The sequence below is a fragment of the Rhinatrema bivittatum genome, chromosome 9 (assembly GCF_901001135.1).
Source record: "Rhinatrema bivittatum chromosome 9, aRhiBiv1.1, whole genome shotgun sequence".
NCBI lineage: Eukaryota > Metazoa > Chordata > Amphibia > Gymnophiona > Rhinatrematidae > Rhinatrema > Rhinatrema bivittatum.
In genome coordinates, this window is record NC_042623.1 from 120,328,392 (window position 1) to 120,349,789 (window position 21,398).

General features: G+C 42.8%; 1 protein-coding gene across 3 annotated transcripts in view; it reads left to right on the forward strand.

The window, feature by feature from the left end:
- The window catches only part of MON2 (MON2 homolog, regulator of endosome-to-Golgi trafficking), a 409,599-nt gene that overhangs the window by 100,700 nt on the left and 287,501 nt on the right, over nt 1–21,398 (forward strand). For all 3 annotated transcript variants that reach the window (XM_029615039.1, XM_029615038.1, XM_029615037.1), the window contains exon 9: nt 5,022–5,146. In XM_029615039.1, coding sequence (XP_029470899.1) covers nt 5,022–5,146 — 125 coding nt within the window. The remainder of the gene's footprint in view (nt 1–5,021; nt 5,147–21,398) is intronic.

Here is a 21,398-nt window from a genome sequence, read left to right on the forward strand (position 1 = left end):
AAGGCTCATTCTGTGTGCGGGCCATAGCAGCATCGGTGGCTCATTTGCGTGCAGTCCCCATTGCGGAAATTTGCCGGGCTGCAACCTGGAGTTCTCTCCTCACATTTGCAGCTCATTATTGCCTTGACAGGAACAGCCATCAGGACAGTGCCTTCGGTCAGTCCGTCCTGTGCAACCTGTTCCAGACCTGAACCCAACTCTCTCTGCTCGTGCGTCTTGTGGGACCAGACCGCCCCCCCCCGTTTCCCAGAACGCCGCAGTTGTGTTGTGCCTGTTGGCACCTTGTTCAGCCGCTGTTGGTTTTTTCCAGTCGAGTGGGGCAGCCTGGAACTCTTTATTCACCCACATGTAAGGACTACCATCCTGCTTGTCCTAGGAGAAAGTGCAGTTGCTTACCTGTAACAGGTGTTCTCCTAGTACAGCAGGATGTTAGTCCTCAGGAATCCCGCCCGCTTCTCCACGGTGTTAGTTTACCCTCCAGTTTGTTTCATTTTTTGCTTGTTTTTTGCTATGTTACGAGACTGAAGGGGGACCTCGCATGGATGCGCAGATAGATGCAGGATGGACATGCACGGTCTGCTGATCAAAGTTTCTAGAAACGTTGACAAACGTTTTCCGTGCAGGGCTCCATAGGATGATGTCACCCACATGTGAGGACTAACATCCTGCTGTCCTGGAACACCTGTTACAGGTAAGCAACTGCACTTGCTCAGTGTTGCAAGCCCTTGTTGAGAGCTCCTAGTCCCAGAGGGGATTTGGTAGAGCTTAGAGGGGTTTTATTTGGCAAGTATTGAAAAAAAAAAAGTTTGAGGAGTGAAGGGTTCCTGTGCTGAAGAGATCTTCCTCAACTTATCTGCCTTTCCCCTCTTCCTCCCCCCCCCCCTTGTTTGCTCCAACTTAGGCTTGAAGACCTGTTAATATTAAACAAAAAACAAACAAACAATAGAAGAAAAGTTTAAAAAAAAAAAAAAAAAAAGCTTGAGGTGACTTGCCTGCTTTTGGTAAGTGATTTAGAGGAGATTGTATTTCAGCTGTCTCTGGTTTGCCTGTCTTGCACTGCTTGTGTGTGGGGGCTGGGCTTCGGCCTCCTCATGAACAAAGTGGAGTGTGGCTACCAGTGAGGATCCTGCTGCTGCAGGTGCACTGCTTGGATGATAGGACACCTTTGCACTGTGTGCCTTCAAAATGAGGAAGTTTCTGGGGAGTCTTCTTGGGCCTCGGAGTTGTCAGCCCCTCTGTGGGGAATGACTCTTTAGCCGTGCTGCGGTCAGAGCATAAGCTGGGAAAGACCTCAAAACTGTCAGTTTTGGCGAGTTTGGCTGCCATTTTGGATTCTTTCTCTGCAAGTCTCCTGGCCTCCCAGCAGCATGAGGATGACTCAGTGGGGTTTGGTTCTTTTGGTTGTCCCCGAGTGTTGACCCTTCTGGGAGTTAAAGCACATCTGCCTCTCCTTCAAAATGCGCATTCTCCGGGTGATTTTTCTCCTGAATTTTTTTTAGATTTCTGCACCAGGTCTCTGTGCGGTTCAGAAGCCTGGTGGGAGAGAGAACCTCCTGTAAATTTAGTATTTTGCTCCAGACCTCAGCTGGGGGGATTAAGTGCCCTGCAAAAGTTCTTCAGAGGCTCCTTTCTCCTTTTCCTGTTCAACTAGGCATATTTCTGAGTTTCATGCTCTTCCCTATCGGGATCCATGTTTTGTTTTTTTGTGGCAGATTCAATATCTCTTAGTATCATGCCTTCCTTTCTTCTGAAGGTAATGTTGGTGATCCTTCTCAGTTTGTTTCTTTGCTGGCTTTTTCTAGAGATGAATGTAAGGCCAACAATAAATCTTTGGAATTTTTTAATGTTTGTCTAGTGGTTATTAGGTATTTGGAGGTTATTAATCCTTTCTGGACTTAGTTTGGAGGATCACGTAACAGGAGGGAGGCCTTCAAAGCTTCTCTGGCAAGCTGGATTATGGATGCGATATCTTCAGCATATATGCCGAAAAACTGTCTGAGATTATTTGTGCTCATACTGCTAGAGCTTAGTCTTCTTCCTGGGCGGAAGCAATTGCTATTGTGCTGGTGGGTATTGGTAAGGCAGCTACTTGGCATTCCTTGCCTTCTTTTGCTAAGCATTCCAGGTTGGATGTGGGTGCCAAACAGAACACCGTCTTTGTGGCTGCCTTTCAGTGCAGCCTTTGCTTCCTCTCTCCGGAGCTAGTTGGGCTTTGGTACTTCCCACTTCTCTCGACTAGACTGATGTAGCAGGATAAAATGGAAGGATAAACTTTTACCTGTTAATTTTCTTTCCCTGAATCCTGCGACACTAGTCGAGAACCCTCCTGGGAAACTGGACCACATTAAGAAGGAGGAAAGCTTTGTTTTCAGGTACCTGTCTTTATACAGATGCCTTATAAAAGGGTAGATCCTCCAGGTAGCCTTGGATTGTTTTTACCCATGTGTCCTCCTGTTTTGTTAGGTGTCATTCCTGTTCCTTACAGGGTACGGGCAGGTAGTGCGTGGTAAGATTATCTTCTCTCAAATAACATTTTGAAAAACATTTTAAAAAAATATATTTTTCAATGTGAATGTTTATGTTGTGTTCAGTGCTTTGTTATAGAAATAAAGTTTGTTCCTGTGCTGCACCATCTCTAAGTAGTGGCGATGATGTCACCGAAGAAAAGTGTGTTCTCTGCCTCCATTTGCTGGTGGGGGGACATAATCCACTTGTCTTGACAGGACTGATGTAGCAGGATTCATAGAAAGAAAATTAATAGATAAATATTTCTCCATTTGCTTCCAGAGAATGTGATCAAGGATAGTAGTATGACTGGGTTCAAACAAGCAGGCCGATACAGTAAGGACGCGGTAGAAACAGTGCAGTAGTGCCGGGCGCACCCTCGTTTGCCGCGCGCACAGTTCGGATCACGTACCGCTCAATACAGTATTTAAATGGCATACAAATGCAAGCCGCGTCCAAGAAGCGTAATCCATTTTACTGTATAGAGCGCTATACAGCGCCTATACAGTAAAATGGGTGCGCTGGTACCTGTCATTTCAAATGACAGGTACCAGGAAGTGGATGGTTCTCCTACGCTCGGGCATCGGGGATTGTCAGTCCTTTCTCCCCCCCCTCCCGAAGCAAGGCGCAGGGTGAAAATCGACTCGACATGTTATTAAGAAAATAGAAATTGTAACTAAAGTAAACTTACTGCATGCTTCCAGCAGCCCCAGTCCTCTCTCCCCTCCTCCCGAGGCGCCCACCGCGGCTCCCCTGCCTCCCGGGGGCAGCCGGCGGCGAAAGCGGCTTCCAGCAGACCCGCCGGCGAAGGTGCATGAATACACGTCCAATTTGGGCGCTCAAGGCACCTTCGCTGGCTTGAGCGCCCAAATGGGACGTACAGGCAGTGCGAGCTCATCATGCCAAAAAAATTGCACCGGGCAGGCAACTTGAAGATTGCTGGGGGGGGGAGGAGGGGCGGCGGCTCCCCTACCTTTCCTGCATGCGGGGCAGCTCCGGCTTGCCTGCTTCCCTCCGTTCCGCCGCTCACTGCCTCCCCAGCGCCATCTTGCAGCTTGTGACGTCACCCCTGACCCTTGAGTGCCCAAACGCCGGCGAAGGTGCATGAATGCACGTCCAATTTGGGCGCTCAAGCAGCAAAGGCGCATGAGCGCACACCGTGACCTGAGCACCCAGATGGACCTCCAAGGTCACGGCGTTCACTCATGCGCCTTCGCTGCTTGAGCGCCCAAATTGGACGTGTGTTCATGCACCTTCGCCGGCGTTTGGGCACTCAAGGGTCAGGGGTGACGTCACAAGCTGCAAGATGGCGCTGGGGAGGCAGTGAGCGGCGGAACGGAGGGAGGCAGGCGAGCCGGAGCTGCCCCGCATGCAGGAAAGGTAGGGGAGCCGCCGCCCCTCCCCCTCCCATGCACCCCCCACCCCCCCGGCCCTGGCTCCGCCGGTCTGGCAATCTTCCAGTTGCCTGCCGGTGCAATTTTTTTGGCATGATGAGCTCGCACCGCCTGTACGTCCCATTTGAGTGCTCAAGCCAGCGAAGGTGCCTTGAGCGTCCAAATTGGAAGTACAGGCGTGCGTTCATGCATCTTCGCCAGCGGGGGCTGCTGGAAGCTGCCTCGCGGAGAGCGCCCGATCCGCCCCGGGCTGCTGAAGCTGGAGAAGGAATGCTGAAAGAGAAAATGAAGGGACAACATGAGCCAAAGCGGAAGAAGGAATGCTGGAGGAGAGAGTGAAGGGTTGTGAGCCAAAGCGGGAGAAGGCATGCTGAAAGAGAAAGTGAAGGGACATTTGTGAGTCAATGTCCCTGTCCCTGTCAGCGCGGGCCTGTACGGGAGACCGGCACCCATGGACGCGGCCAGGGCAGGTGAGCGGGGGCTGGGGGGAAGTTTGCCCGTGAAATTTCACGGGCAAACTTTACCGCCTACCCTCTAACGCAGGGGTAAGGGTAGGCGGTAATTTAGCAGGTTAAAGACGCGGCTAAACTGCAGGTTAAAAAGGCGATAGTCGGGGCGCACATTACTGTATGGGAGGGAATAGCTAATCCGATCGTTTACATCTCATATACATGCCGCGGGCGGAAAGGGTTACCCGTTGATTTAAAGAAGCGGTAAGGATGGGTTAAAAGGGATAGTGAATCGCGGGTTGGACTTATGCGGCCAAATTGCAGGTACAATGCGGGTTAGAAATGGGGTAATCGCGGCCGCGCTTTACTGTATCGGCCTGAAGGTTTGGGCAAGTTTTTGAAGGACAAGCCCATTAGCAATTATTGACCAAGTAGGATAGTCACTTATGGAAATGAGCAACAGTGACCAGATCTCCTTATTGAGACCTGTTGGCTGTTGTCAAGTGACCCAGATTCCCCACTGTACGGGACAGGATACTAGATTATATGACATTCACTGAAATATATTTTCTCTACATTAAATTTTTGAAAGTGTTCAGAAAATGTGTTCTAGTAAAGAAGATAAAGTATACAATTTTATCATTTACTTGATACTAGTAACTGTGTCTTTCAGGTAACCGAATGTGAGATTTTTCTGTCACTGCTGGTAAAGTTTCTTGATGCAGATAAGCCGCAATGGCTGAGAGCTGTGGCAGTGGAATCTATACACAGACTTTGTGTACAGCCTCAACTACTAAGGTAATAACATGTCTACAACATATTTATAATGTATCACTCTGCAAGTTATTTCTTGCACTAACAAATTCAAACAGTGAAATATCAACAGCAACATTGCCAGGTACTTATAGCTTGGTTTGGCCCTGTTGGAAACAGGATGCTGGGCTTGATGGATCATTGGTCTGATCCAGAATGGCAATTTCTTATGTTCTTAACATTCTGACAAAGGATACTTGGCCTGCGTTTCAATAAAACAAGAGTTTTTATTAACTCTAAAATAAAACTGGTGAGCTAAACAGGTCCTTCAGAGATGGAAGTTATTTTACAAAAATGAGACCTGTGGGATGCTTCTCTGTGGCCACTCTGTGACTTTGAATTCTACCCTTCAAAAGTTAAAATTACTGTATTTTTCCATACTAAAATATATTGGAATGGTTATTAGGATTGTGCACACAAAAACTGTTTTATTCATTTCATTTTCCCTTTATTCCATTTTTTGTGGTAATTTCATTCATTTCAGTAGTTTATGCACATAAGTGGCATTTTGTAGATGCAAAATTGAATTTTATGTACATGGTTTGTACTTATGTGTAAAAATAAAATTTTATGCGCATTAAAACATACGCACATAAACTTGAAATGAATGAAAAGGCACATTGCTTGTTATGATTCTTCAGGAGATTACATAAATAGTTGCTGACTAATTCTGTCTAACAATATTAGCATCTGCAAGAACCTTTCTATGTTTCACATATTCGAGTAATTGCTTGCATCACTGAAGGGCCACTTCAAGTACTGCTAACCTCATAGGAGTGTGTCTAGATGTATTTATGATATTCATTTGTTTCTTTTTCTATGCTTGATGTGTATATGACAAGCTGTCTGTAATATCTATAGCTTAGCATAGTGCATAATATATAAGGCAAGGTTGTTTTGTTAGTGGATAGTTTGTCTTTCCTGAAAACCTCTGCAAAGCACAATGAAAGTGCAAAGTGACTGTGTACTGGGCCAGAGCTTACTGTCTGCGTGATGTCTATACAGCGGAGCAGCCAAAGGCAAACATGGAATGCCAGTCTTTAGACATATAGAAGTGAGTAAATGGTGTTAAATACTGTAAGTGCAGAGCATGGAAACTAAGTAAAGAAAAATTAAAAATGGATGTTGGTTTGGAAGCTGTAATGAGAGGCAGTTGTCAACATTTTTTTTTTAAATCTAGTAAGAAGGCGAGCAGGTTCTCCGCATCACACAAGTGGGTCAGGTGACTTCATATGGTGCTGAGCAAAACAAAATTTCCAAAGTTTTCTGGTAAAGACTAATTGTTTTTATCACACACATGTGGGATAAGATAAGTTAAAAAAAATTTTTTTCATATGAATGACTGTTTGAAAATCTTGATTTTATTTGCAAAACAAAAAATTTAAAATTTATACTTTAGATGCTAACAAAGTTGTGTGATGATATGGTTTTCCTGCAGCACTCTAGCTGTTGAGCTGCAAGTTTTGATGTCTCTGTTATTTTCATTATAATTTGGCCGTCTTGTGTCGGAGTTGCTGGTTTTTGTAATTATTTCCAATAATTCTTCATAGCAGAAACTCGAATGTACTGTTGATTCCCCCAAGAATCCTGCCCCACCTCCCATTCCCAGCCCCATCTTGGATTCCTGCTGTGAAGCGAATGACATTATAATAATATAACAATATTTATATATCTATATTGCAGTACTGATCAATGTTAAGAAACACTACAATAAATGTGGTATTACTGTGAATCATGTTTTCCGAATTTAATACATTACAGGCAATGGAATCTTAAGTTATGGGCTGCATTGTTTATCATTGTAAACAAAATCTTCTTCTTTTTCTGATCTCATGGGGAAGCAACTTCACATAAGAGCTCCAAATTTGTTTTCTCAGAATTTGTAATCACTTGGATTCCCCCCTTGCCATTGTCCTTTCTATTAGGAAAAGATCTGTGAAGAATGCTTTCCATTCCAATATAGTGGGGCCTCTTTGTTCCAACCAATGTTAGTAGTGTAAGGCGAAGTGCCACTAAGCAACCTTTAGTAAAAAAAAAAAAAAAAAAAAAAAAAAATTTGTGCGCATTTTTTAAAGTAACATTCCCATTCACATGCCCCAGAAGGCAGCAGACTGGCAGGTTATCAGAACACGTAGACTTACAAAATAATTTTGTACAGAATTCCAGAACTGCTGTATTATCCCAGGACAAGCAGGATGCTAGTCCTCACATATGGGTAACGTCACTGATGGAGCCCTATTGCGGGAAAACTTCTGTCAAAGTTTCTAGAAACTTTTGACTGGCACTGTGAGGCCACTGAGCATGCGGATACGAGGGATACGAGCACGGCCAGGCCTTGCATGCACTGCATGCATTTTAGAACAGGCCCACCCATGCACGTAACCTGTGTAATGTGCAGAAGTGCCAGGCCCTGCAAAATGGGCGGGCGGAGGTGGGCCGAGACAGCATCATTAGCAGCTGTTACTTCTGCTCCGGAGGAGCAATAAGTAACGAAACAAACTGTGAGTAGCTAGGAAGGGGTTAGGGATCAGGGAGGAAAAGGGAAAGGGTAGGAAGGTTAGGTAGAGGTATAGGGAAGTTCCCTCCCAGTCCACTCCTTAATTGGAGCGGACTAGGAGGGAACTGGGGAAATCCTACTCGAGTTGCTGTGCCTTGCTTTGAAAATCCCCCTCCCCCCGTGTGCAGTGGAGGCCACCCGCCCATACGTGCATGCACGGACATTAAAATCCAGCACGCATGAATGCGCGGGAAACGTATTTTATAACATTTCACGTGCCAACACACGCATGTTATAAAAGCGCATTCATGTGTGTGCACGGCTTTGAAAATCCGGCTTTAAGATTTTAGCGTATCTAAATATTTGCATATAAACAAGGTAATCCATTCTATCAAAATGTGGTCGCTGGACACAGTGCTCAGTTATTCAAGGTACCTGTTTGTAAATTAACAAAAGGCTGCAAAGTCGATATGCCTTGCAGATGTAGCAATTGAAATTTTTTATGTTACAAGCCTGGCCGAAAGTGTGGGTTGTCTATTAGCGGAATACAATAAGAATCTTGCCAACTGAAATCTAAATTCTTTCTTTATACAACACTATATTTTCCTCATTTCATCTTCCAGTAAAGAATTAGTAACATAAGGAGGTAACTCCTCCTGTTTGACATGGACTAAGTAAGCTAGATGAAAGGGTCTCATAAAATCTTTCTCCAATTAAGTCATTGGAGTATTAGCATTCACTTTGTTTCAAAATCTTTAGGAGGCAAGCAAGATTATAAAAACCCACATGTGCAAACCCCAGCCCTCTTTCCTCTTTGGGGACTATCAAAGTGGCAAATTTAAGTCTAGCTTTATTTGATTTCCAGAAACATTTGGAGCATAATTTTTGTATCAAACACAAAAGGGACCATTTACCATTTACAAACCTGTGCAATATTTTAGGGATCAGTATCATTTTAACTAGAGCAATGTGACCTGATAGAGAGGGAAATGTTACCAACTCATTGGATTTTGTTTAAATTCCTGCTTAAGAGGTTTAAAATGTATGGTTCTAGCCCTCCCATATACCATACACAAGACTCAGAGATATTTTAGTAATTTAGTAAAATGTTTATTACGGTAAATAAATGATAGCCAATTACATTAGAAGTGCCTGGGAAGGATAAGCATAGATTCTGCAAATTATCTGAAGCCCTTAAGCTTATCCTTGCTTATGTCACAATCTTATATACATTTTTTTTTCTAGTTACTTTTGTCAGGTATTGATCAGTTCTAATGTGTCACTCTGGCCTGGCTTCTTTTCCCTAGACCAGTGATTCTCAACCGGTGTGTCGCCACACTTCCCGTTCCCCCACTGACCCAGCTGCTCCCCCTCCTGAGCAAAATAGGTCCTCCGCCCGGGCTTAAAATGCTGATAGCCCGGGCGGAACGCGGCAGGACAGCTGGAGTCAGTAGCACCGGTATGCTCTTTTTCCCGCCTCCCCTTGCCCGCGGCCTGGAAGAGGAAGTAGTGAGCAGCAGGTGCGTGCGCAGGAAGAAGAGACCATGCTAGTGCAGGCAGCGTCGGCCCGAAGAAAAGAGGAGAGGCACAGCCTGAGGAATGAGCTGAGCGGCTCGGAGAAAAACAAAGAACGTCGTCAACCCCCACGGCCGATGGGACTCCTTGCTCTGCGAGGGCTGAAAATGAAGTAGGTTGCTGCTGCCTTGAGGGTAAAAAGCGGAGGAGGCTGCTGCTGCCACTAGTTCGGGGGAGGAGGGAGAGTGAGTGAGCAAGCATGTGTGTGAGATCCTGTGTGTGTGTGTGTGTGTGAGTGAGAGAGCATGTATGTGAATGATTGAAAGCATGTACATGTGAAAGAGTTGTGTGTGTGACTGAGAGCTGGTTTGGGTGAGGGAGCATGTGAGTATGTGATTGAGAGCATGTGTGAAAGTGAGAGAAAGAGCATGTGTGTCGGTGTGTGATTGAGAGCTGGTTTGGGTTAGGGAACATGTGAGTATGTGATTGAGAGCCTCTGCGTAAATGAGAGAAAGAGAGTATGTGTGTCTGTGTGTGACTGAGAACTGGTTTAGGTGAGGGAGCATGTGAATATGTGATTGAGAGCCTGTGTGTAAATGAGAGAAAGAGAGAGAGCATGTTTGTAAGTCTGTGTGTGAGAAAAAGACAGCATGTACGGTATGTGTGTGATTGAAAGCCTATGAGTGTAAGAGCCTATATAAGTGAGAGAGAAAAAGCACGTGTATATATGAGCGATTGAGAGCCAGTGTGAGAGAGAGAGATAGAGGAGAAAGTTGCAAGCAAACCATCCCTCCTCCTGCTAATTCAAAACAATCTCAGGGCATCTGGATATCAAACGTTCCCAGGTATACAGAGCAAAAAATTGTTTGTATCCTTATTATTTTTCATTACTGGGTCTTTGTGTCTGCTGTTTTGAAATATTTTATTGGTATCTAGAAATTTTTTTATGAGTTTTTAATTATTGGATATTTCATTCATCCGCTGTTTTGAAATAATCTGTTCTTTTTGTTAGTATGGTTTTACTGCTACTGATTTTATATTTCTTGATTTGTTTTATAAGGATGGATGATGTTTCTTTTTTTCCTTTGTTGCACTGCATACAGAGACTCTGGCTTGTTGCGGTTTCCAATTCAGTTTTTGTCTGCATGCTTCTAGTTATGCGTTTTGGTCTCTTTATTCTTTGTTAGGTGAGGGTCAGCACATGTGATTCAGATGAGGTTTTCTGCTAGCGTGTAGTTTCTATGTAGGGCTTTATAGCAGCCTGACTTGGTCCATTTTCCTAATAGGAATAATAATAATAATGTATTGGTGTCTTAAGGCCTGGTGTAATATTTTCAGTGTTGCATTTTCTTAGGTAAGTTGGTTACTGTTAAGTGCTGGAAATTGGTGCTGTTTTGGTGTGGGATGTTTACTGTTTATGCAATTTCTGTTCAGACAGAATATGTATCTTTTTCTTGTGTCATTCTTAACAATAAAAATAATACTGGACCTTTTATTTTTTATTTCCATCGTAAAATGTAATGAGCAGTGTGTCACACATGTGAGTGTGGTCTGTCAGGTGTATCACGATGGGAAAAAGATTGAGAACCACTGCCCTAGACCACCTGCACCCCAACATCTGTTCTCCTTCTGCCTTTCGGGTCCAGTTTTCCATTCTGTTTTCTTCTCCCCACAATACTTTGTAGGAAGACATAGATCATCTCTTATCAGTCTCTGTATTCTCCTTTGTAGTTGATTCTCATAAAGCCCACACATACATGTCCTGCGAGACATCCTTCACTTCACTGACTTAGGCCCACATCCTGCAGTTGTAATTAGCTGCTTTCCAAACAGCACAGCACGTATTTGACATGTGCTGGCATAGCTTAGTAAGGCCTAAAACAGCAGACAAGCAGTCAGAATTATATACATATGTCCAAACCAGCACCGAGTATTCCTGTGCACTTTTATGCCCAAGTATTTGATAGTTTCTGCAGCCCAGTGAAAATTTAGGCCAGTTTCCTTTTAAAGTGCCTGCAATGTCCATGGACTCAGATTTAATTTTAGGCCTGAGAAACTACCAGAAGCAGAGATCTAATCTAAAACTAGGGGAAGAGTGGCTCGGATATTAGCTAATAACATCATTTATCATCCGCATATAACAGCATTTTTAACTTTTGGTGACCCATGAGAATGCCACAGATTTCCTTGTCCTTCTTTATGGTAGGAATTAAGGGTTTCAATGTGATAATATATAGTAACGATGATAGAGGGTAGCCTTATTCAGTACCTCTGCTCAAACTAAATGTTTTGGTCACTGATTCGTTTATATAGATATAAGCCCTAGGGTCACTATATAACAGTCTAATGGCATCCAACAGAAATCCCATGAACCCAAATTGTTTCATTGTAGTAAACAGGTATTTCCATTCCACCCTATCAAAGGCCTTTTCTGTGTAAAAACTAATCGGCTGGGGATTTATTTATTTATTTATTTATTTGTAACTTTTATATACCGATCTTCTTGAATAAGAATACAAATCAGACCGGTTTACAGTGGAACAAGATAACTTCGCATTAGAGCTTACATAGAACCCAAAACTTAGTATATGCTTTGCATGTTTAACATAGCTAACTTAGTATATGCTTTGCATAGATAACAATATATGAATACTATGCATAGATAACCATAGATAACAAAATAGAGAAACAATAAATACCAATATAGTTTACAATAAATAAACATTAAAAAGATAACAATAAATACCAATATAGTTGATAAAAAATAACAATAAATACCAATATAGGGATCCCACTATCTGGGATTTGCCACAGGATTCAAGAGCCAATAGCAAAAGTCTGATGTTCGCATCTAGTTTCGTACCAAACACGAATCGAGTCTGTTCCTGGGAAATTAAAGCGGGTATAATATATTTGAGGTGTTTGGTGATTACTTTGGCATAGATATTTTGATGTCTTGGTTCAACAGAGAGATTGGTCTGTATGACCCAGGATCTGTTGTATCCCTGCCAGGTTTTGGGAGCACTATAATCGCTGCCACTGACATAGAAGTTGGCATATGGTTAAACAGCCTGGCAAGAATTACAGGTAATGAATTTTGGAGATGTCTGTAAAACTGTAAATTTAAAAGAAAGGTGGAAGGGAGGGCAAAACGATTACCAGCATGGTTAAAAGGTGAGGTGAAAGAGGCTATTTTAGACAAAAGATATTCATTAAAAAATTGGAAGAATGATCCATCAGAAGAAAATAGGATAAAGCATAAGCATTGACAAGTTAAATATAAGACATTGATAAAACAGGCTAAGAGAGAATTTGAAAAGAAGTTGGCCATAGAGGCAAAAACTCACAATAAAAACTTTTTAAAATATATCCAAAGCAGAAAGCCTGCAGGGGAGTCGTTGGACCGTTGGATGATCCAGGGGCTAAAGGAGCACTTAGAGAAGATAAGGCCATTGCGGAAAGATTAAACAATTTCTTTGCTTCGGTGTTTACTGAGCACGATATTGGAGAGAAACCCATTCTGGAGAAGGTTTTCATGGGTGATGATTCAGATCAATTGAACCAAATCACGGTGAACCTGGAAGATGTGGTAGGCCTGATTGACAAACTGAAAAGTAGTAAATCACATGGACCGGATGGTATACATCCCAGGGTTCTGAAAGAAATAAAAAATGAAATTTCAGATCTATTTCAATTAATTTGTAACCTATCATTAAAATCATCCAATGTACCTGAAAATTGGAAGATGTCAAATGTAACCCCCATATTTCAAAAGAGATATAGGGGTGATCTCAAATTGTAAACAGGTGAGCCTGACTTCAGTACTGGGAAAAATCGTGGAAACTGTTATAAAGAATAAAATTATAAAATATTTAGATAGACATGGTTTGATGGGACACAGCCAACATGGATTTTCCCAAGGGAAGTCTTGCCTCACAAATCTCCTACATTTTTTTGAAGGGGTGAATAAACATGTTGGGATAGATGTGAACCTGTAGATGTGGTGTATTTTGGATTTTCAGAAGGTATTCGACAAAGTCCTGCATGAGAGGCTTCTAAGAAAACTAAAAAGTCATGGGATAGGAGATGATGTCCTTTTGTGGACTGCAAGTTGGTTAAAAGACAGGAAACAGGGTGGTTTGGAATACTTTACCTATTTTAAGTGTCCACGGGCAACTAGAGGAGACATTGTTTTTGCTGTGTGAGTTTGTTTGCTTGCACCTGCTGCGGTGTGAGTTTGTCAGCTTGCACTTGAAATTCCCGCTACCGTAACCCCGACATCAGAGGGAGGGGCCTGACGTGCTCATAAGATCGGCACCTAAGGGGCGCGCAGCTTTGTACAGCTTAGTCTGGATTAATGCGGACTATTTATAACTGATCCAATGCCTGATTGTTTCGGTATGTTAAAAATTTGAATTTTGCTTTTGAAATACTGAATCACCCCATACAAGAGATTGTTTAAAATAATATTGGCTTGTATGAGTGTGTTTTCTTAGGTATAGGGGATTATAATTAATTGATTTTCAATTGTTTAAATGCCTCATAAAAGAAAAGCTAAGGTTAAGGTCTTTCCAGCTGAACCTAATTCCTTACTTCAACAACAACTCATACCTGTATTTGCAGTTCCGGTAATACAGGGGGTAGCACCCATTGGTGGAGCTGTGGGAGGAACACAGCTATCACCTGGGGAAATATCTTTAAGCCCTCCTGAACCTCGCCAGTTGGTAACAACTTCCCCTCTAAATCTCTCCCTAGTTGCTGGTGGAAATGGAGGTATTCCTATCATAGTACCCCAGCCAGCTGGAAACTTAGGGGAAGTATTGGAGATAGTCAGAACTTCTATTCTAGATCTTAGTTTGAATGTAACCTAGGGAGGGAATGTCTCCAAGAAATTAGATTTTGTTACTCCGGATCATCAGAAAATCCTTGCAGAGCAATGTACACAAATACAAGCTCTGGGAGAAGAAGTTAAGGGGTTGAAAGAACTAACCTCAGTGTGTTTTCCTGTGAGAAATTGGTAACATCTAGAAAGATGGAATACCTTGAAAATTCTGTTAAACATTTAAATGTTCGGATACTTAATTTCCCTAAAATTAAAGAAGAGCAATTGCTTATTACCTTTAAAAAATATTTGGTGGAAAATTAAAAAATTCTACCGGTAGTATACCGGAAATTAAAAAATTAATTCAGTTATCATATAAGCAAAATGCTATTGATAATAATTTGTCAGGGAACGCCATAGACTTTCAAAATTTGATACGGTTCTTAGAGGAGTCTCAAGTGGAAATAGTAGCCCGGATTACATTATTAGTAACTTTTCAATCTATACAGGATATGAATTTGGTGATGAAGGCTTATTTTAAAAACATGGGTAATTTCTTTATGGGTGGTAAAGATATTTCCAGACCTGGCCAGAAATACACAGGTATGCCGTAAGGCATTTTTACTTTTAAAGCCTGAAGCTCTAGCGGTGAGGGCTACAATGATTATAAAATACTCATGTAAATGTGTTTTAAAATTTCAGGGGACAAAATATATATTCTTTGAAGTTTCTCAGTTGAAAGATTTCCTGTGTGCAAAAGCCAGGTCTTGATTAATGGAAATGTGAATAGAGGTATTTTGATTATATGCTGGAATCCATACAGCCAATAATATTACTAGTAAGTTATTTAGAAAGTTTCCTTATAAATTTCCTTTAAATATTTTCAATCTCTTGTAAATTACCTCTATGATGGATTAGCAGTTTTGTGACATACATGGATAGAAGGGATTATCTTGAAATAGTATGTAACGATTGATGATTTTGTTTTGTTTTGATCTATCGTATGTATATCAAAGGCTATAGTATTTCATTTACAAAGTTTTTAATTTTCTTTGTAAAATGTTGAAAAATAATAGAGTTAAAAAAAAAAAAAGACAGGAAACAGAGTAGGATTAAATGGTCAGTTTTCACAGTGGACAAAGGTAAATAGTGGAGTGCCTCAGGGATCTGTACTTGGACTGGTGCTTTTTAATCTACTAGATAAATGAAGCTTGACCTACGTGCCGCAAATGCGCAGTAGAGAGCAACTCTACCGCGCATGCACGGGCAGCACGTCGGTCAGAGCTTGCCAGTAACAAAAATGGCGAGTAGCAGTAGCGGCGGTGGCTAAAGCAGCGACGAGCAGCAGTGGCGGCGGCGCGCGCGAGGGAGAGAGGGACCTCCCCCGGAGATCTTCCGTCTGCGCCATCTGAAGGGGTTGTGAATGAGCTGAGAGAGGGGGAGTGACTGAGGGGAGGGAGGGGGGAGAGTGAGGGGGAAGAGTGGGGGGTGGGAGGAGAGAGGGTGAGGGAGAATGAGGGGTAAGGAAATGGACTGAAAAAAAAATGTTAATGTAGCCCATTGTTACGGGCTTAACGGCTAGTATATCTATAAATGATCTGGAAAAGGGGTACAATGAGTGAGGTGATCAAATTGGTGGATGACACACAATTATGCAGAGTAGTTAAATCTCAAGCGGATTGTGATGAATTGCAGGAGGACCTTGCGAGACTGGAAGATTGGGCTTCCAAATGGCAGATGAAATTTAACATGGACAAGTGCAAAGTGATGCATATAGGGAAAAATAACCCTTGCTGTAGTTACACAATTTTAGGTTCTCTTAGGAGTTACCACCCAGGAAAGAGATCTAGGCATCATAGTGGATAATACATTGAAATCGTTGGCCCAGTGTGTTGTGGCAATCAAAAAAGCAAATTTATTGTTAGTAATTATTAGGAAGGGAATGGAGAATAAAATGGAGGATTTCATAATGCCTCTGTATCGTTCCATAGTGAGACCGCACCTTGAATACTGTGTGCAATTCTGGTCACCACATCTCAAAAAAATATAGCTGCACTGGAGAAAGTTCAGAAAAGGGCGACCAAAATAAGGGGATGGAACAGCTGCCCTATGAGGAAAGGCTAAAGAAGTTAGGAGAAGAGACGACTGGGGTGGGATATGATAGAAGTATAGAAAATCATAAAAGAACTTGAACAAGTTAATGTAAATTGGTTATTTTATTCTCTCAGAGAATAGAAGGACCAGGGGCAGTCCATGAAGTTAGCAAGTAGCTCATTTAAAACAAATCGAAGAATATTCTTTTTTTCTCAGCGCATAGTTAAGCTCTGGAATTTGTTGCTAGAGGATGTGGTTATAGCAGTTAGTGTGACTTGGATTGGCTACTGTTGGAAACAGGATACTGAGCTTGAAGGACCCTTGGTCTGACCCAGTATGGCATATCTTATGTTCTTATGATACCACAAGGTTCCAGACTTAACAAAAGTTGGGCACTGTAAATGCCTAATAGCACTATGGAAGCCCCAGCATAGAAGATCCTTCAGGAAGCCAGGGGTACCCTTATCAAGGGAAAACATCTACATAAACCTAAGTAGCAGAAAAAGGAAAGGGAAGGTAGAAATGCAGGGGCCATATCCCTGGCAAGGCAGGCTTAGGTTGCTCTCACTTACCCAAGATGCAGCTCTGAGACTCGTTGTCTAATGGAGGAGAGGGTCATCTTACTATCCCGGTACAAAGCTGTCAGGTATTCCCACTGCACAAAAAATAAAAAAGGGACCTACATATTTAAAACAAGAGGAAAATTAATTGGGAAAAGGAGTAGGCAGAACATCTCGTTCAGTGCCCACAGGTATGTGTGATCCTTCATGGACCTGATGGCTAATATGTGGTAGTGCTCTAACCACAAGTGAGAGTGCCTCTTTTACCAAAATCAGGAGGAAATTGGCCTGGTAATCTCACACCTGGGTGGGGTCCTTGGGCCAGCGCTTCCATTAGGTAAACTAGGTGTTTGCCTAGAGCACCAGCATTTTAGGGATGGTAAATTCCCACCAGCATGAAACCAAGAGGCGTGCTGAACCAGCATCAGAATCATTACCATCAAAGAAGTGAGAGATGTGCTGGAGTCATTGCCACTGGTAGGAGGGAGCACTCTGCTGGAGGTATGTTGGGGGAGAGGGAGGTGCATGACTAAAGGGTCACCTCGGGTGCCAAATACTGTGCACTGGCTCCTAGTAAAGCCTCGACACAGCTTAGCAAATGACCCCCTATGTTTTCATGGTAAAGTAGCAAAACTCTCCCTGAGGACAAGCAGGATGGCAGTCCTCACGTGTGGGGGCGACATCTGATGGAACCCGGACTGGAACTTTTATGTCAGTTTCTAGAAGTTTGACTATACCTTCCTCAAAGTCCACCGACTGTGGTTCCCCACATTCCTGTTTCTAATTCTCTTCGCTTTTGAGCAGTTTTGCAGGGTCATTCATTGTGGGGGCCCAGCAGTTGTGTTTCACCTCCTGGTAGTTCCCTAAGTAGGCTTTTTGGTTATTTTTTTCTAAGTTTCTTTTCCATCTCAGTGCTGGGTTGGTGCTCTATCGATGCCCAAAGGATATTGTTCACCTCCATCGAGTTAGACTTTTCCTCCCTTGTTTTCTTGTCGGTCATGTCTAGACATTTCTAGCAATGCCCTTGGTGCACTAAGGTCAACATGGACTCCCATGATAGATATATCCTTTGCCCGGGGGCTTCGCATGACATCTCCAGGTGTCAACTGTGCTCAACCATGACCTTGAAGGGATGACAGTCCCAATTAAAACTCATGGAAAAACATTTCAGGTAGCAGAAGACCACTGCATCGGAGGCATCAACATCGAAGGACCATAAAGTTGCACTGGATGAGAGTGATGCATCATCACTGATGGGGCAGTCCATTCCCTCGATGTTGGGTTCTCACCTGGCTCTTCCCCATGGAAGAAGGCAATGGCTTCTGCCACTTTGACACTTGAATTGAGGAATTCCAATGCCATACATCAAGTGAAGACTAAGAAGTACTAATATTGGTCTCTGTTGGTGCGCAATGCTGGGAGTGTGGATAGTCTAGCAGTAGTCAAGAACCCTGAAGCAGTCTTGTGGAGAAGAAAGCTCATCCTCACCAATGGCCCGGAAACAGCATCAGTCTCCAGGTGTCATCCACAGATACATCTCTCTTTTCCCAGGAATATGGGCAACTCCTCCTGCCTCCCAGTCGATGTTAGCATCAACTGTCCTTGAGGAGGATTTGGACAAAAAGATACAAACCTTGGTACTCCGGCATTGAGGGCATCAAGCCTGGCATGGGCCATATTCAAGCCATTGCTCATGACCTTCCAACTTCCCAGCAGCCTCACACAGGCATCTGTGCCAATGCTGAACTGGATCAGTGTCAGCTACCCTGATGATGATCTCTAGCTAGTTGGGAGAGGAAGCTTTCTTGAGGTACTGGAGTTCCTTGGACTCCAGGCCCAAGCAGACTGGAGCACCCCACACTGAGGCCTTGTCAGTGGAACAGGCCTTGTCTACCCTGCCGGCCTACCAGTCGGGATCTGACCCTGAGTTTTCCTGAGGGCACAGCTATAAATCTGCAGATGTCTCTGAAGTGGAGGGATCTCCCCCTCGGACACCTTTCATTTATTTATTTTATTTATTTATTTGGAGTTTCTTATATACCGATAGCCGTTTGCACATCGTATCGGTTTACATACAACTAATAACTTGTGGGCGTAGCCCTTACAACGAACAGTAAAAAGAATGTGGAAAACAAATATACAAGAGATATATGTGTAATTAATAGCTCTATGCAACAATATACAAGGGATATATGTGTATATAATAACAGGGAGTATGAAAGAGGGTTTCTTAGACAACTATAATAATAAATATATCTTAAAGAGAACAAATATGATGTAGGGGTCATGATACTAGCAAAACAATAACCTTAAACTATACAAGGTTGTCATGAGAAAGTGTAAAAACAGCGGTGTTGAGCTGAGTAAATCAGAGATTCACAGGGTGGGTCGGGGAGAAACAGCATAACGGAGGTAAAAGGGTGTGGGAGAGAAAAGGAGAGTGAGGGAAAATACAAAGGAGAGCGTACAGGGTAGGAGAGAGGGGTGGGTCATGAGTTACAAGGAGGTGGCCATTGGGTTAAGGGAGTAGCAGAAAATGCTAAGGGGGGTGAGAGTCAGATGCATGGGTTATCCTATCGATATCCTGTTGTAGGGTCTTCTTCATTGGGATATCCTGTTGTAGGGTCTTCTTCATTGGGAGGGGGGAGCATGTGGGTAGGCCTGTATGAACAACCAGGTTTTTAGTTTTTTTTTTAATTTAGGAGTTGAGGTCTCAGTGCGTATATCAGGGGGTAGGGAGTTCCATAGGGTTCATCTCCTCTTGAAGACCTCGCCTTCACTGGTTTCGTTAGAAGGGTGGCAGAGGCCATCTCCTTTACTTTGAAGATGGAAAATAAGACCAGAAACAAGAAGCTGGTCATCCTCTAGTTTGTGGAATCCCCTAAAGAAGCATGACAGTCCCAGTTCACTACATCTTTCAGGAAGTACAGATGAGGATTTGAGAGTAGCCCATTTTTGGGGCTCTTATACTGATACAACAGTAGATTTGACCAATCTGTGCTACAGAATTTGAGTTGCAGAACGCAACTCCACTCTCTCCTAGGGTCTGTTGTTTTTTTTTTTCCAGGCTGTCCCTCATATATATGGCAAAAATGGAAAAAGCTTGTTGCCAATAAAAATAGGTTGTTGTGCCTATTCCCGTCGTTCAGAGCAGTCTAGCTAGGGATTCCCACATGTGAGGACTGCCATCCTGCTTGTCCTCGGAGAAAGAAGAGGTGCTTAGTTGTACAGGTGCTCATTGAGGACAGCAAGATGTCAGTCCTCATGAAACCTGTCTACCTCCCCTTGAAATTTTTTTCTCCATGTAATGCTAAGGAATAAGTCTGAAGGGGCCCCCGAGTGGACATGTGGTATGATGGCATGCTCCATGAGGAACAGTCAAAGTTCTAGAAACTTTGACATACAATTTTCGGGCCAGGCTCTGTCCAATGATTCAACCCCCACATGTGAGGGCTGACATCCTGCTGTCCTTGGAGAACATCTGTTGGAGGTAAGCAACTCTGCTTTACTGCATGTTTTCACAAAGGCAGGAAACTTGCAGCCATGGTCAGATGTCTGTCTTAAGCATTTTCCCTAGGCCAGATCTCCATAATGGAGATAAAAGTTCTCCATATTTTGGAATGTAAAAGAGCTACTGCCTTCTATATATAATGAACTTAGGCCATAAGAAGGGTAATTTTAGAACACCAAGCATAGTGGTAAAATCTACATATACCTGTTATGTGCAGACTTTACTGCTAATTTTCAAAGTGTTATGCACATAAAATCGCTTTGAAAATTCTGTGGTAAAAGTCCCCTAGTACATACCCAGGTTGCCTGCTGGAAGTTACACCTCATCCTAGCAGCATGAAACTTCTGCATATAAACTTATAAACAGACTTCAGAAAATTTAGAAGTCTGCGAGTAACTCCTTTCCTTGCTGCCCCGGAACATATACCATGCGTGCACATAAATGTACATATATCATTGGGTTATGTGCCTAATTTTACATGCATATACCCACTTACGATATTTTCAAAGAGCCACTTAAGTGCATAAAACCACGTTTTATGCATACAAATGGTTTTGAAAATTGCCCCCCAAAAGTCTAGCAAACCTTTTTTTTTTTTTCCAATAGACATGAAAGTGAGGTGACAAAATGCACCACTTTCAGAAGGGTGACAAACTGCATCTCCCCTTACATCCAGCCAGGATTGACCTTAGGGCCATGTTAGGGATCACTGTGATGTCAGTTGCCTATCTAAAATCTGCCTCCCTGAAAGATTTGTAAGTCTGCACCATGAAGTCTAGTTCACACCGTCACTTAATGTTATTGTCCAGTGGGTAGAGCCTACCACTGCCTTAGGGCACATTTTTATAAATGTGGGTTTTGATTCCTAGTGTCAATGTTCTTAAAAAAATAAAAAAGAGGGAAACATGGAAAAAGGGGCCCTCACCAAAAAATCATGTTGTCTACCGGTTACTGTTATGTTGTCTCCTTTTATGTTGTAGACTCTCTTTAGCTAGGGAATTCCACATGGTGATACTGCCTGGCTTCAGAGAGAGCTAAGGTGTTTATCTGTAGCAGATGTACTGTGAAAACAGTTGTGCACCACTCATATAAACCCACCCATCTCCCCTTGGGTGGTGTTTAGTCCATTCTGTAATCTTGGGTATATGTAGGGACTTTCGTTTTCAGTTTATATTTTATTTTCCCTGTGAAGTTGTTTGTTTCCACTGATTTTTCTGCCAATTTTATTGGTTATGATA